This window comes from Macaca thibetana, chromosome 6, assembly GCF_024542745.1.
Source record: "Macaca thibetana thibetana isolate TM-01 chromosome 6, ASM2454274v1, whole genome shotgun sequence".
Classification (NCBI taxonomy): domain Eukaryota; kingdom Metazoa; phylum Chordata; class Mammalia; order Primates; family Cercopithecidae; genus Macaca; species Macaca thibetana.
Window position 1 is genome coordinate 43,601,624 of NC_065583.1, and position 13,202 is coordinate 43,614,825.

General features: G+C 42.4%; 1 protein-coding gene and 2 non-coding genes across 6 annotated transcripts in view; 2 read left to right on the forward strand and 1 right to left on the reverse strand.

Annotated features, from left to right (window-relative positions):
* Nucleotides 1–13,202, forward strand: part of NME5 (NME/NM23 family member 5) — a 49,979-nt gene that overhangs the window by 17,896 nt on the left and 18,881 nt on the right. For 3 of the 4 annotated variants that reach the window (XR_007726819.1, XM_050795616.1, XM_050795617.1), the window contains exon 4: nucleotides 1,638–1,756. Coding sequence is in view for 3 of the 4 variants with exons in the window: in XM_050795616.1 (XP_050651573.1) it covers nucleotides 1,638–1,756 (119 nt within the window). In the remaining variant the exon portion in view is untranslated. Of the gene's footprint in view, nucleotides 1–1,637; nucleotides 1,757–4,869; nucleotides 5,079–13,202 lie in introns of those variants that run through there. The other variant, XM_050795615.1, reaches the window with a different exon arrangement.
* On the reverse strand, nucleotides 3,933–4,039 carry LOC126957713 (U6 spliceosomal RNA). Its single transcript, XR_007726892.1, has one exon. It is a non-coding gene; the product is annotated as a U6 spliceosomal RNA (small nuclear RNA).
* On the forward strand, nucleotides 6,590–6,692 carry LOC126957815 (small nucleolar RNA U13). Its single transcript, XR_007726974.1, has one exon. It is a non-coding gene; the product is annotated as a small nucleolar RNA U13 (small nucleolar RNA).

Consider the following 13,202-nt stretch of genomic DNA (forward strand, 5'->3'; position numbering starts at 1 on the left):
TCACGCCTGTAATCCCAGCACTTTGGGAGACTGAGGTGGGCGGATCACGAGGTCAGAAGATCGAGACCATCCTGGTTAGCATGGTGAAACCCCGTCTTTACTAAAAATACAAAAAATTAGTCGGGCATGGTGGTAGGCACCTGTAATCCCAGCTGCTCGGGAGACTGAGGCAGGAGAATGGCGTGAACCCGGGAGGCAGAGCTTGCAGTGAGCTGAGATCATGCCACTGCACTACAGCCTGGCGACAGAGCAAGACTCTGTCTCAAAAAAAAAAAAAAAAGAATTTGAAGAGCTGGGAGCAGTGGTTTGCACCTGTAAATCCAGCTATTCAGGAGGCTGAGGTGGAAGGATTGCTTGAGGCCGGGAGTTTGAGACCAGCCTGAGGGACATAGTGAGTGACACCCTGTCTCTGAAAACTTAAAGGAAAAAAAAGCTGGGTGTGGTGGCACACACTTGCAGGCCCAGCTACTTGGAAGGCTGAGGCCAGAGGATGCTTCAGCCCAGGAGTTCGAGGCTGCAGTGAGCTGTGCTCATACCACCACACTCCAGACTGGGCAACAGAACAAGACCCTGTGTCTAAAAAAAAAAAAAAAAAAAAGTTAAATTTTTATAAATATGAAAAGATAGGTAGGCAACAGACTGAGAAAAAATATTGGCAAATAATATACCACATAAAGAAATAAAGAACTTGTAACTAGAATATATAAAGAACTCCTATGTCTAAATAATAAGAGAAACATCCCAACTGAAAACCGAGGCTGGTTCTACTCAGGAGGCTGAGGCAGGAGAATTGCTGGAGCCCGGGAGATGGGGTTGCAATGAACTGAGATCGTGCCACTGCACTCCAGCCTGGGTGACAAGAGTGAAACTGTGTCAAAGAAAAAAAGAAAAGAAACAGAAAACAGGCTGGTTGCAGTAGCTTATGCCTGTAATCTTAGCACTTCGGGAGGCTGAGACAGGCAGATCATTTGACGTCAGGAGTTCAAGACCAACCTGGCCAACATGGTGAAACCCTGTCTCTACTAAAAATACAGAAATTAGGGCCTAGCACGGTGTCCCATGCCTGCAATCCTAGCACTTTGGGAGGCTGAGGTGGGCGGTTTACCTTAGGTCAGGAGTTCTAGACCAACCTGGGCAACATGGTAAAACCCTGTCTCTACTCAATGTATAAAAATTAGCCAGGCATAGTGGCACACGCCTGTAATCCCAGCTACTTAGGAGGCTGAGGCAGGAGAATCACTTGAACTTAGGAGGCGGAGGTTGCAGTGAGCTGAGATCATGCCACTGCATTCCAGCCTGGACAACAGAGCGAGACTCTGTCTCAAAAAATTAAAAATAAATAAATAAATAAAATAAAATAAAATAAAATAAAAATACAAAAGTTAGCAGGGTGTGGTGACGCAGACCTGTAGTCCCAGCTGCTCGGAAGGCTGAGGTGGGAGAATCGCTTGAACCCAGGAGGAGTTTGCAGTGATCTGAGATTGCATCACTGCACTCCAGCCTGGGCAACAGAGCGAGACTCCATCTCAAAAAATATATATAAAAAAGAGAAATGTTCTTTAAAAAGAGCCTTTTTAATGATTGTATAGTATTTAATCATTATGTTTGCTTCAATGAGAATACGTTTGTATTTGCAGTGATCGTTGAGCCCATTCCAATTGGACAAGCTGCTAAGGACTATTTAAATTTACATATAATGCCAACTTTGCTTGAAGGACTCACAGAGCTTTGTAAGCAAAAACCAGCAGATCCTTTGGTAAGAAATATTTTTATTCACACTTAAAAATATTGTCACCAGGCACGGTGGCTCACACCTGTAATCCCAGCACTTTGGGAGGCCAAGGCGGGCGGATCCCAAGGTCAGGAGTTTGAGATCAGCCTGATCAACATGGTGAAACCCTGTCTCTACTAAAAGTACAAAAATTGGCCAGGCGTGGTGGTGCGTGCCTGTAATCCCAGCTACTCAGGAGACTGAGGCAGGAGAATCACTTGAACCTGGGAGGCAGAGGTTGCAGAGAGCCAAGATTGTGCCACTGCACTCCAGCCTGGGCGACAGAGCGAGACTCCATCCCCCAAAAAAAAATTGTCTATAAATTGTCTATAGTTTTCATGTTTAAGACATTGTGTCCTTTGAAATACTGCAAATATTGAGAACCGTTTTTAAATAAACATTTCTAGAAGGTATTTTATATACATTTTAGATATGTATAATTATTGATTACTTATTTTCTTGCTGTGTTTATTTATTATTATGATTATTATTTGAGACAGAGGAGTCTCACTCTGTCGCCCAGGCTGGAATGCAGTGGCGCAATCTGGGCTCACTGCAACCTCCGCCTCCCAGGTTCAAGCAATTCTCCTGCCTCAGCCTCCCGAGTAGCTTGGATTACAGGTGTGCGCCACCACGCCTGGCTAATTTTTGTATTTTTGGTAGAGACGACGTTTCTCTATGTTGGCCAGGCTGGTCTTGAACTCCTGACCTCATGTGATCCGCCTGCCTTGGCCTCCCAAAGTGCTAGGATTACAGGCGTGAGCTGCCACGCCTGGCCTGTCTGTCTTTTTTTTTTGGTAGCCATCCTGCTAGATAACACAAAGTGGTTTCTCACGGTGGTTTTGATCAGCATTTCCCTAATGACTAATGTTGAGCATCTTTTCATGAGCTTGTTGGCCATTTGTATACCTTCTTTGAAGAAATGTCTATTCAAATTCAAGTCCTTTGCCGGTTTTTAAACTGGGTTGTCTTTTTGTTGAGTTAAAGTTCTTCATATTTCTAGATATTAAACCCTTATTAGATATATGATTTGCAAATATTGTCTTCCATTTTGTAGGTTGTCTTTTTACTTGCTTGATAATGTCCTTTAATGTATAAACATTTTTCATTTGATGAAATCCAATTTATTTATTTTTTTCTTTTATTTCTTGTGCTTTTGGTGTCATGTCTAAGAATCCATTGTGGGCCGGGCGCGGTGGCTCAAGCCTGTAATCCCAGCACTTTGGGAGGCCGAGACGGGCGGATCAGTAGGTCAGGAGATCGAGACCATCCTGGCTAACACGGTGAAACCCCGTCTCTACTAAAAAATACAAAAAAAACTAGCCGGGCGAGGCGGCGGGCGCCTGTAGTCCCAGCTACTCGGGAGGCTGAGGCAGGAGAATGGCGTAAACCCGGGGGGCGGAGCTTGCAGTGAGCTGAGATCCGGCCACTGCACTCCAGCCCGGGCGACAGAGTCAGACTCCCTCTCAAAAAAAAAAAAAAAAAAAAAAAAAAAAAAAAAAAAAAAAAAAAAAAAAAAAAAAAGAATCCATTGTGAAATCCAAATCCAAGGTCATGAAAATTTTCCCCTATGTTTTATGTTTTCTTTTAAGATTTTTTTTCTTTTTTCTTCCCTTTTTTTTTTTTTTTTTTTTTTTTTTGAGTCATTTGAGTCTTTGTTGCCCATGCTGGAGTCCAGTGGCGCAATCTTGGCTCACTTCAACCTCTGCCTCCTGGGTTCAAGTGATTCTTGTGCACCAGCCTCCCAAGTAGCTGGGACCACAGGAGCACACTACCACACCCAGCTAATTTTTAAAATTTTTTGTAGAGATAGGGTCTCCCTATGTTGCCCAGTCTGGTCTTGAACTCCCGGTCTCAAGTGATCTTCCTACCTTGGCCTCCAAAAGTGTTGAGATTACAGGTGTGAGTCACTGCACCTGGCCTCTTTTAAGATGTTTATTGTTTTAGCTCTTATATTTAGGTCATTGGTCCATTGTGAGTTCATTTTTGTATATGATGTGGTATAGGGGTCCAACTTTATTCATTTGCATGTGGAAATCCAGTTGTCCTAGTACCATCTGTTGAAGAGACTGTTCTTTCTCCATGAATGGACTTGGTACCATTGTCAAAAATTTGTTGACCATAGATGACTGGGTTTATTCCTGGATTCTCATTCTTTTTTAAAAATATGAAATGCTTCATAAATTGTGCATCATCCTTGCACAGGGCCATGCTAATAACCTCTCTGTATCATTCCAGTTTTGGTATATGTGCTGCCGAAGAGAGCACTGGACTCAGGTCTATTCTATTGGTCTACATGTCTGGCATAAAGATGTCATTACCACACTGTGCTGACTACTGTAGCTTTGTAGAAGGTTTTGAAATTGAGAGTACAAGTCAGTCCTCCAACTTTGTTCTTTTTCATGATTGTTTTGGCTCCTCAGAACCCCTTGCAATTTCATATGAATTTGAGGATTGGCTTTCCATTTCTGCAAAAAAAGCTTGTTGGACATTTGGCAAGAGCTGCATTGGATCTGTAGATTGCTTTGGGTAGTATTGACATCTTGCCAATATCAAGTCTTCCTATCCATGCAAAATAATGTCTCCTCATTTATTTAGGTATTCTTCAAGTTCTTTCAGCAATGTTTTACAATTCTTAATGTATAAGCCTTTCACTTCTTGGGTTAAATTTATCCCTTGGCATGTTACTTGTCTATTGTATGCTACAATAGCTATATGCTATTGTAAATGAAAGTGATTTAAAATTTTTTTTGAACTGTCATTGCTGATGTATAGAAATACAATTGATTTTTGTGTATTGATCTTATAACCTACATCTTTGCTGAATTTATTAGCTCTAGTGGCTTCCTTGTAAATTCCTTCGGATTTTCCACATATAGGTTTATGCCATCTGTGAATAGAGATAGTTTTACTTCTTTCTTTCCAGTTTGGATCTATTCTTGACAATCTTGCATAATGTAAATCCAAATGTTTCCATTTTTAATGGTCATTTTCTTAAAGTGATTTTGAAAACTGTTTAAGTTTCCAGTTGATATAGTATATATTGAAAGGAAATATGTAACTGTTTTTTAACTTAAGGTTTTTTTTTTTCCCCATAGATTTGGCTAGCTGATTGGCTGCTGAAAAATAATCCTAACAAACCCAAACTTTGTCACCATCCAATTGTAGAAGAACCTTATTAAAAAAATCCTTGAAAGAACAAATCATGAACTATCTTATTGTAAAAGGCTGTATTTCTATTGTTTGAAAAAATTATTTCTAGGGTTTAAGTAACTACAAGTAAAATAAATTTATTTCTTAAAAATAAGTGTTAAAGGAATAACTATTCTATGAAGCAGATAACATTAAGGTAAAGTATAGGCTTAGAGTATGATTTTTTTTTTTTTTTTTTTTTTGAGACGGAGTCTCGCTCTGCCACCCAGGCTGGAGTGCAGTGACCGGATCTCGGCTCACTGCAAGCTCGGCCTCCCGGGTTCACGCCATTCTCCTGCCTCAGCCTCCCGAGTAGCTGGGACTACAGGCGCCCGCCACCTCGCCCAGCTAGTTTTTTTTTTTTTTGCATTTTTTTAGTAGAGACGGGGTTTCACCGTGTTAGCCAGGATGGTCTCGATCTCCTGACCTCGTGATCCGCCCGTCTCGGCTTCCCAAAGTGCTGGGATTACAGGCTTGAGCCACCGCACCTGGCCTAAAGTATGATTTTTTTTTTTCTTTTTTTTTGAGACGGAGTCTCGCTCTGTCGCCCAGGCTGGAGTGCAGTGGCCAGATCTCAGCTCACTGCAAGCTCCGCCTCCCGGGTCTACGCCATTCTCCTGCCTCAGCCTCCCGACTAGCTGGGACTACAGGCGCCAGCCACCTCGCCTGGCTAGTTTTTTGTATTTTTTTAGTAGAGAGGGGGTTTCACCGTGTTAGCCAGGCTGGTCTCAATCTCCTGACCTTGTGATCCGCCCGTCTCGGCTTCCCAAAGTGCTGGGATTACAGGCTTGAGCCACCGCACCTGGCCTAAAGTATGATTTTTTTTTTTTCTTTTTTTTTTTGAGACGGAGTCTCGCTCTGTCGCCCAGGCTGGAGTGCAGTGGCCAGATCTCAGCTCACTGCAAGCTCCGCCTCCCGGGTCTACGCCATTCTCCTGCCTCAGCCTCCCGACTAGCTGGGACTACAGGCGCCAGCCACCTCGCCTGGCTAGTTTTTTGTATTTTTTTAGTAGAGACGGGGTTTCACCGTGTTAGCCAGGCTGGTCTCAATCTCCTGACCTTGTGATCCGCCCGTCTCGGCCTCCCAAAGTGCTGGGATTACAGGCTTGAGCCACCGCGCCCGGCCTAAAGTATGATTTTAACAGTGATGTGGGGCCGGGGGCGGTGGTTCACACCTGTAATCCCAGCACTTTGGGAGGCCGAGGTGGGTGGATCATGAGGTCAGGCGATCGAGACCATGGTGAAACCCTGTCTCTACTAAAACTACAAAAAAATTAGCTGAGTGCAGTGGCAGGTGCCTGTAGTCCCAGCTACTCAGGAGGCTGAGGCAGGAGAATGGCATGAACCTGGGAGGCGGAGCTTGCACTGAGCTGAGATCGTGACACTGCACTCCAGCCTGGGTGACAGAGCAAGACTCCGTCTCAAAACAAAACAAAACAAAACAAAACAAAAAACAATGATGTAACACTAGGTAATGGAAAACTGATGTAAGATGTTGCTAGATGTTTTTCTTAAGTTTGAGAAGTAAGACATAAAGTTTAGTTATACATTTTCCCAAGCACATATCCTATATCTAGATACATAATTAATGCACAGTTGAGACAGTCTAGTTTAAAAAGCATAGTAGGTGCTTTTGTAAGCCATAAGCATGATAATTTGGTTTCATGCTTATGTGTGAGATATGCTTGCCTCAAACCTTGTTACAGCATCATCACATTACCTGTTTGATGTAAAAAGTAAAAAATAGAATAGTTTTTTGGTACAATGAAAATGGCCAGAACCAGGGGATGATCTTAAACTAATCACTTGGATAACTATTAGGCTGTTGCAAAAGCAATTGTGGTTTTTGCCATTAAAAAACAGTGGCAAAAACCACAATCATGGCTGGTCTTGGTGGCTAACGCCTGTAGTCCCAGCACATTGGGAGGCCAAGGTGCGTGGATCATCTGAGATTGGGAGTTTGAGACCAGCCTGACCAACATGGAGGAACCCTGTCTCTACTAAAAATACAAAATTAGCTGGGCCTCCCAAAGTGCTAGGATTACAGGCTTGAGCCACCGTGCCTGGCCTTTTTAAAATTTTGAGACGGAGTCATGCTCTGTCACCAGGCTAGAGTGCAGTGGCATGATCTCAGCTCACTGCAACCTCCGTTTCTCAGGTTCAAGCGATTCTTCTGCCTTAGGCTCCCGAATAGCTGGAACTACAGGCGCACACCACCACGCCCAGCTAATTTTTGTATTTTTAGTAGAGACTGGGTTTCACTATGTTGGCCAGAATGGTCTCGAACTCCTGACGTTGTGATCCACCTGCCTCGGCCTCCTAAATGCTGGGATTACAGGCGTTGAGCCACCGCGCTCAGCCTGTCTTTTAAATAAATGGGTGTCTTGAGAAGAGGGACTGTCTTATATTAAAAGAGAGTTAAGATATATAATCAAAATCAGTACCTGTTCCTAGGTTGGACCCTGGTTTAGGCAGACAGGCTACAAAGAACATTCTGAGACAACTGAGAAGATTTGAATCTAGACTGAGTATTAGATGAGATGAAAATACATTGCCTTGTGCCTGTAATCCCAGCTACTCAGGAGGCTGAGGCACAAGAATCACTTGAACCTGGGAGGTGGAAGTTGCAGTGAGCTGAGACTGCATCCCTGCACTCCAGCCTGTGCAACAGAATGAGACCCTGTCTCAAAAAAAAAAAAAAAAAGAAAGAAAGAAAAGAAAAGAAAATATAATGTAAGAAAATGGAAAGAAAGATTGTTAGCTGAAAAAAAGCATGTTACAAAGCAATATGCACAATGTGCACCCATTTAATTTTGGTTTTGATTTTGTTTTGTTTTAATAAGATAGGGTCCCGCTATGTTGCCCAAGCTGGTCCCAAACTCTGGGGCTCAAGCAATCCTCCTGCCTTGGCCTCCCAAAGTGTTAGGTTTATAGGCATGAGCAATTGTGCCCAGCCATGTGTTCTCATTTAGATTAAAAAATGAATAAATAAATGTGTATGGAATAACATGTAGAAGGATACCCACTCAAGTGTTATTATCTATAATCTCTGGATAGTAGAAATATTTTATTTTTCTTCTTTTGCTTAGCTGTATTTTAAATTTTTCTACAGCATTTATGTAACTACTTTTGTAATTAAAAGAAGCATTAAGATTACGAAAAATAAATGTTGTAACAAATGTCAACTTTAAAAGGGCTGGCAACACTTCCTTATTAATAGACTGTGTTTAAGCTGTCAGTGGCTAAGATGTTTTGCAAGTTCTCAGTGTTGGTATTTTTCTGAAGTTTTGGACATACTCCTTCTGAGTCTGTGTGCCCACTGTATTTCAAAACACCTTTAGCATCAGCGTTAGGAGAACAAACCAAAATCTTAAAAATAAAGATAAATAGCCGGGCGCAGTGGCTCACACCTGTAATCCCAACACTTTGGGAGGCTGAGGTGGGCGGATCACGAGGTCAGGAGATCGAGACCATCCTGGCTAACACAGTGAAACCCCGTCTCTACTAACAATGCAAAAAATTAGCCGGGCGTGGTGGCAGGCGCCTGTAGTCCCAGCTACTCGGGAGGCTGAGGTAGGAGAATGGTGTGAACCCGGGAGACAAGGCAGAGCTTGCAGTGAGCTGAGATTGTGCCATTGCACCACTGCACTGTAGCCTGGGCGACAGAGCGAGACTCCATCTCAAAAACAAACAAACAAAACAAAACAAAAGATAAATAATAAATTGTTATAGTTTTTAGCAACGACCAAGGACATACAGGAAAAAGCAAATCATTTTTACAGCAGAATTCCAGTGTGACAGCTTTAGGAGGTCATTTCCGCATTCAAAGCCTCTGTCATGGAGGAAAGAAAAAAAAGGGCAGCACTGTGTGTAGCAAAAAATTCCAACTGGGTGTGGTGGCTCATGCCTATACTCCTAGCACTTTGGGAGGCCAAAGCAGGAGGATCACTTGAGGCCAAGAGTTCAAGACCAGCCTGGGCAACATAGCAAAACCACGTCTCTACAAAAAGTATAAAAATTAGCTGGGTGTAGTGGCCTGCACTTCTGGTCTCAGCCACTTGGGAAGCTGAGGTGGGAGGATTGCTTGAGCCCAGGAGGTCAAGGCTGCCATATGCCATAATCATACCAGTGCTCTGCAGCCTAGGGGACAGAGGAAGATTCTGTCTAAACATATCAAACAAAAAAAAAAAAAAAAAGAAAGAAAGAAAAATTCTGTGCTGGTAGTCATCTCCAATCCAGACCTGCCATTCATTGTTGTTGTTGTTATTTTAATGGAGTGGGAGCTGAGTGCGGTGGCTCATGCCTGTAATTCCAATGTTTTGGGAGACTGAGGTGGGCCAATCGCTTGAGCGCAGTAGTTTGAGACCAGCCTGGGCAACATGGGGAAACCACATCTCTAGTAAAAATACAAAAATTAGCCGGACATAGTGGTGCACGCCTGTAGTCCCAGCTACTTGTGAGGCTGAGGCAGGAGGATCATTTAAGCCCAGAAGGTCAAGGCTGCAGTGAGCCATGATTGTGTAACTGCACACCAGCCTGAGCGACAGTGCTAGAACCTGTCTCAAAAAAAATAAATAAATAAAAATAAAATGGAAGGGGAAAAGTGGAGAAAAGCAGACTAATTTAAGATATATTTTAGGGATCGGTAGACAAATGCACATGCAAATGGAAAATAATGTAGTTATCATGGAATTCTTTAATTTTGCACACATGTGATTTCCTTACTTCATGGGCCAGGAACTGGGAAGTGCAGCATAAGGTGAGTAGGAAAATGAGAAGTCTGCCTTCTTGTTTACTTCCAAAATAACTAGAAGAGGAGAAGTCTGTCTTCCAACATAACCTGTTAAGTGTTACCAAAGTACTGTGCATGCATTTGTGGTTGTTAAGTACTGGTGCCTTAATGCATTTTTATCATACAGAATCATAGCGTGGCATCCTTGTTAAGCATGATATGTCATTTTGTTTGGTTCCTTTCTCCAGAACTCAAACTAAAGAGAGCCAAAAAAGCAAGCAAGCATGCAGCTCTCTTAAAACTTGAAACTAAACAGAAGTTTAGATTCCTCTCTTTTTTCTTTAGAAGTTTAGATCTGGATGGCATCTAGAAGACCCCTCTTCCCAGGCCTCTTGCCAATCTTCTTGTACTTAGCCAGAATAAACGGTACATGTCTAACCTGGGCATTCCTACTTAAGTTTCTATTTGTGTGCATGTGTGTGGCATGGGGATGGGGGACGTGGGTGTGGGATTTTGGAGCATGAGATAATGCTTGGAGAAAGGAGCCCAGGGCAATAACTTGTCTGTCCTGTGTTAAGGGTGTCATGGATAAGCTTGATTTGAAAGTTATATAGTATTTGAGAAGTACTCTCCCAGTTCAGAAATACTGCCACTTCTCTTATGCAGTTAACTCTTTATAAGAACTATTCAGATGATGCTTTTATTATTATTTTTTCTTTTTGATACAGAGTCTTCTGTCACCCAGGCTGGAGTGCAGTAACACTGTCATAGCTCACTGCAGCCTTGACCTCCTGGGCTCAAGTGGTCCTCCCACCTCAGCCTCCTGAGTAGCTGGGAATACAGGCATGAGCCACCACGCCCAGCTAATTAAAACAATTTTTTTGGAGAGACAGGGTCTCACTTTGTTGCCCAGGCTGGTCTTTTACTCCTGGGCTCAAGCTATTCTTCTGCTTTGGCCTCTCAAAGTGTTCAGATTATAGGCGTGAGCCACTGCACCTGGTCTAAGATTTGATTTTTGATTCAGAGATGGTCCAGTTCTTCTCAGTTTGCTATTTCTGTGACTTCAATTGCTTTCCTTGGGTTCTCTGTTTTTGTTAGTCCCCTTACTAGTAACATTCTCTATATTATCTTTACACCTTTCATTTAAGATCCATAATTATGTTCCAAAAGTTAATTATATCTCAGAAACTCCCAGGCTTATGAGAGAAATTTACTGAACGGAGAAGTTTATTTCTAAAGATAGAGTCCAGTGATTTCTGGCAATTTTATATAACTTTCTTCCACCTCACCAAAGGACATGACTAAAGAAAAAGATCTTTGTGAAGCAGTCATGCATTAGCTTTCCCATTAATTTAATTAGAGCCTCTAATACATACGAAAGCGGAGATGACTAAATAAAATAACTTCCTTTCCTGCTTCCAGGGTGATCCAAGAAATTTCTCTCTCCCCATCCGAATCAAGGGTTGATGACACTGCTGTGATTGATGCCTTTTGTTCCCAGACCAAATTGTTTTTTATAGCCTACCCCCTGCCAGCAGTTTCCAAAGCGCCACTGCCATCAGCTCCAGAGGGAATCCCTTCCTCAGGCCTCCTGGGCAGCAGCTGCAGGGTGATGGCAGGGAGCACAGAATGGGAGGAGAAAGCAACGGGCAGACAAATGGGCAGCTAATCAGACCAACAGCCCAATCACTAGACCCATAAAAAAATTCCATTCCCCACCTCCACTGACCTCATCTGCATTTTTTTGGCCAAGGTGGGGAGAATGCTCCTTGAAAAGTTATGCTTCCTACAATCTATCAAAGCAGGCTCTAATTATTGCTCCCCACACCTTTTTCTTTCTCAAGCCAATTATTTAGCCCAATAGTTGTCAAATCACTACAGACCTTACAGATACTAAAAGGACAATTAGGGAATATTATGAACAACTTTATGCCAGTACATCAAACAAATTAGATGAAATAAACAAAGCCTTTGAAAAATGCAAACTACCAACAGTGTGTCAACCTAAAGCACAATTTCTGGGTCTTCCTTTAAACTTTTTTTCAAAGTTTGTATCTCTCTCAATTTTCAGGATTTTTCATTTTAAAGCGGCCTTACTGAGCTTACTTAATTAGCATTCTCAACTGTTCTACTAGGAACTGGTTACTTCTCAACACAAGTTATCTAATTGTGGAGTGGAGAGGGTTAAGCTATTTTATAAGAATAAGCATCTCCATCTTGAGGGGGAGGATAATACATCTTAATCAGGATTTTAAAATCCTGATCCTTCTGGGCGGCCTTTATGTTGAGGCCAGAAGGACAGCTTCTCTGAACTTTAGTGTTTCTGGTCCTAGCCAGTGTGAGAACATTTCAAGGAGTCTTTAACATATATATGTGGTTAGAGTCTTCTTGTACCATAAAATGGTTAGACAAGGACCAATATAAAGCAGTCAGTCTGCAATGAGGTTGGAGCTTTAGAGACAAGCACATCCTTTTCAGTGGTGCTTGCTTTTATAATGTGTCATTTAGCAAATGGACTGTGAAGAATTCGTCATGCCAAACTCCTAACCATCTGATGACTGGGTACGGACTAAACATCTCAGATGAAAATGTTTAGACTTTAAGCCTTCAGTCTTTCAAAGCTCAATTAAAATAAAGTACTATATCTAATGGGACTCTTAAGTTCTAGTTTAACTTAGTCTGTTTGCAGCTTTTATAGATACAGGTTCAACATGTAAATGGCAAACCATTATGAATTCCTTTATGCTTCTCAGGGATGATTGAAGAAAATGTAATATTTGAAACTGTTGTCATCTTTGTGGTGAGAAACAAATATGTATCCTAAATTAAATTAAAATGTAATATTATTAGGGTATTTTCCCTTTGGTGAAATCATATTATTATATCTTTCTGTTGCTAAAATGGAAGGTGCCAACCTGAACACACTATTGTGTGTAGGAAGTCAGACTCTTTGTTTAGCTTCCTGTAGGTTCTGGGTGCCCCCATGCCCTCCTCCTTCAATTCTTCGATAGCTACCTGGCTCTAAGGCCTGGCTTTAAGTTCTCCTGAGCCATCTGAGCTGGCCTTTTCACTGGATTCCCTACCCTTTTCTCTTCATATAGTGCTTTTTTTCTTCTTCCTCTATTCTTTTTAAAGCCTCTTCATCTTTTTTCCTGCCCTTAACTTGATCATTTCCCTTTATATTTAGAATGCATCCGACCTCCACATAACGGCTATAAAGATTTTGAAATGATGGTGGCCGGGTACGGTGGGTCACGCCTGTAATCCCAGCACTTTGGGAGGCCGAGGCGGGCGGATCACCTGAGGTCGGGAGTTCAAGACCAGCCTGACCAACATGGAGAAACCCTGTCTTTACTAAAAACACAAAATTGGCTGGGCGTGGTGGCATATGCCTATAATCCCAGCTACTAGGGAGGCTGAGGCAGGAGAATCGCTTGAACCTGGGAGGAGGAGGTTGTGGTGAGCTGAGATCGTGCCATAGCACTCCAGCCTGGGCAACAAGAGTGAA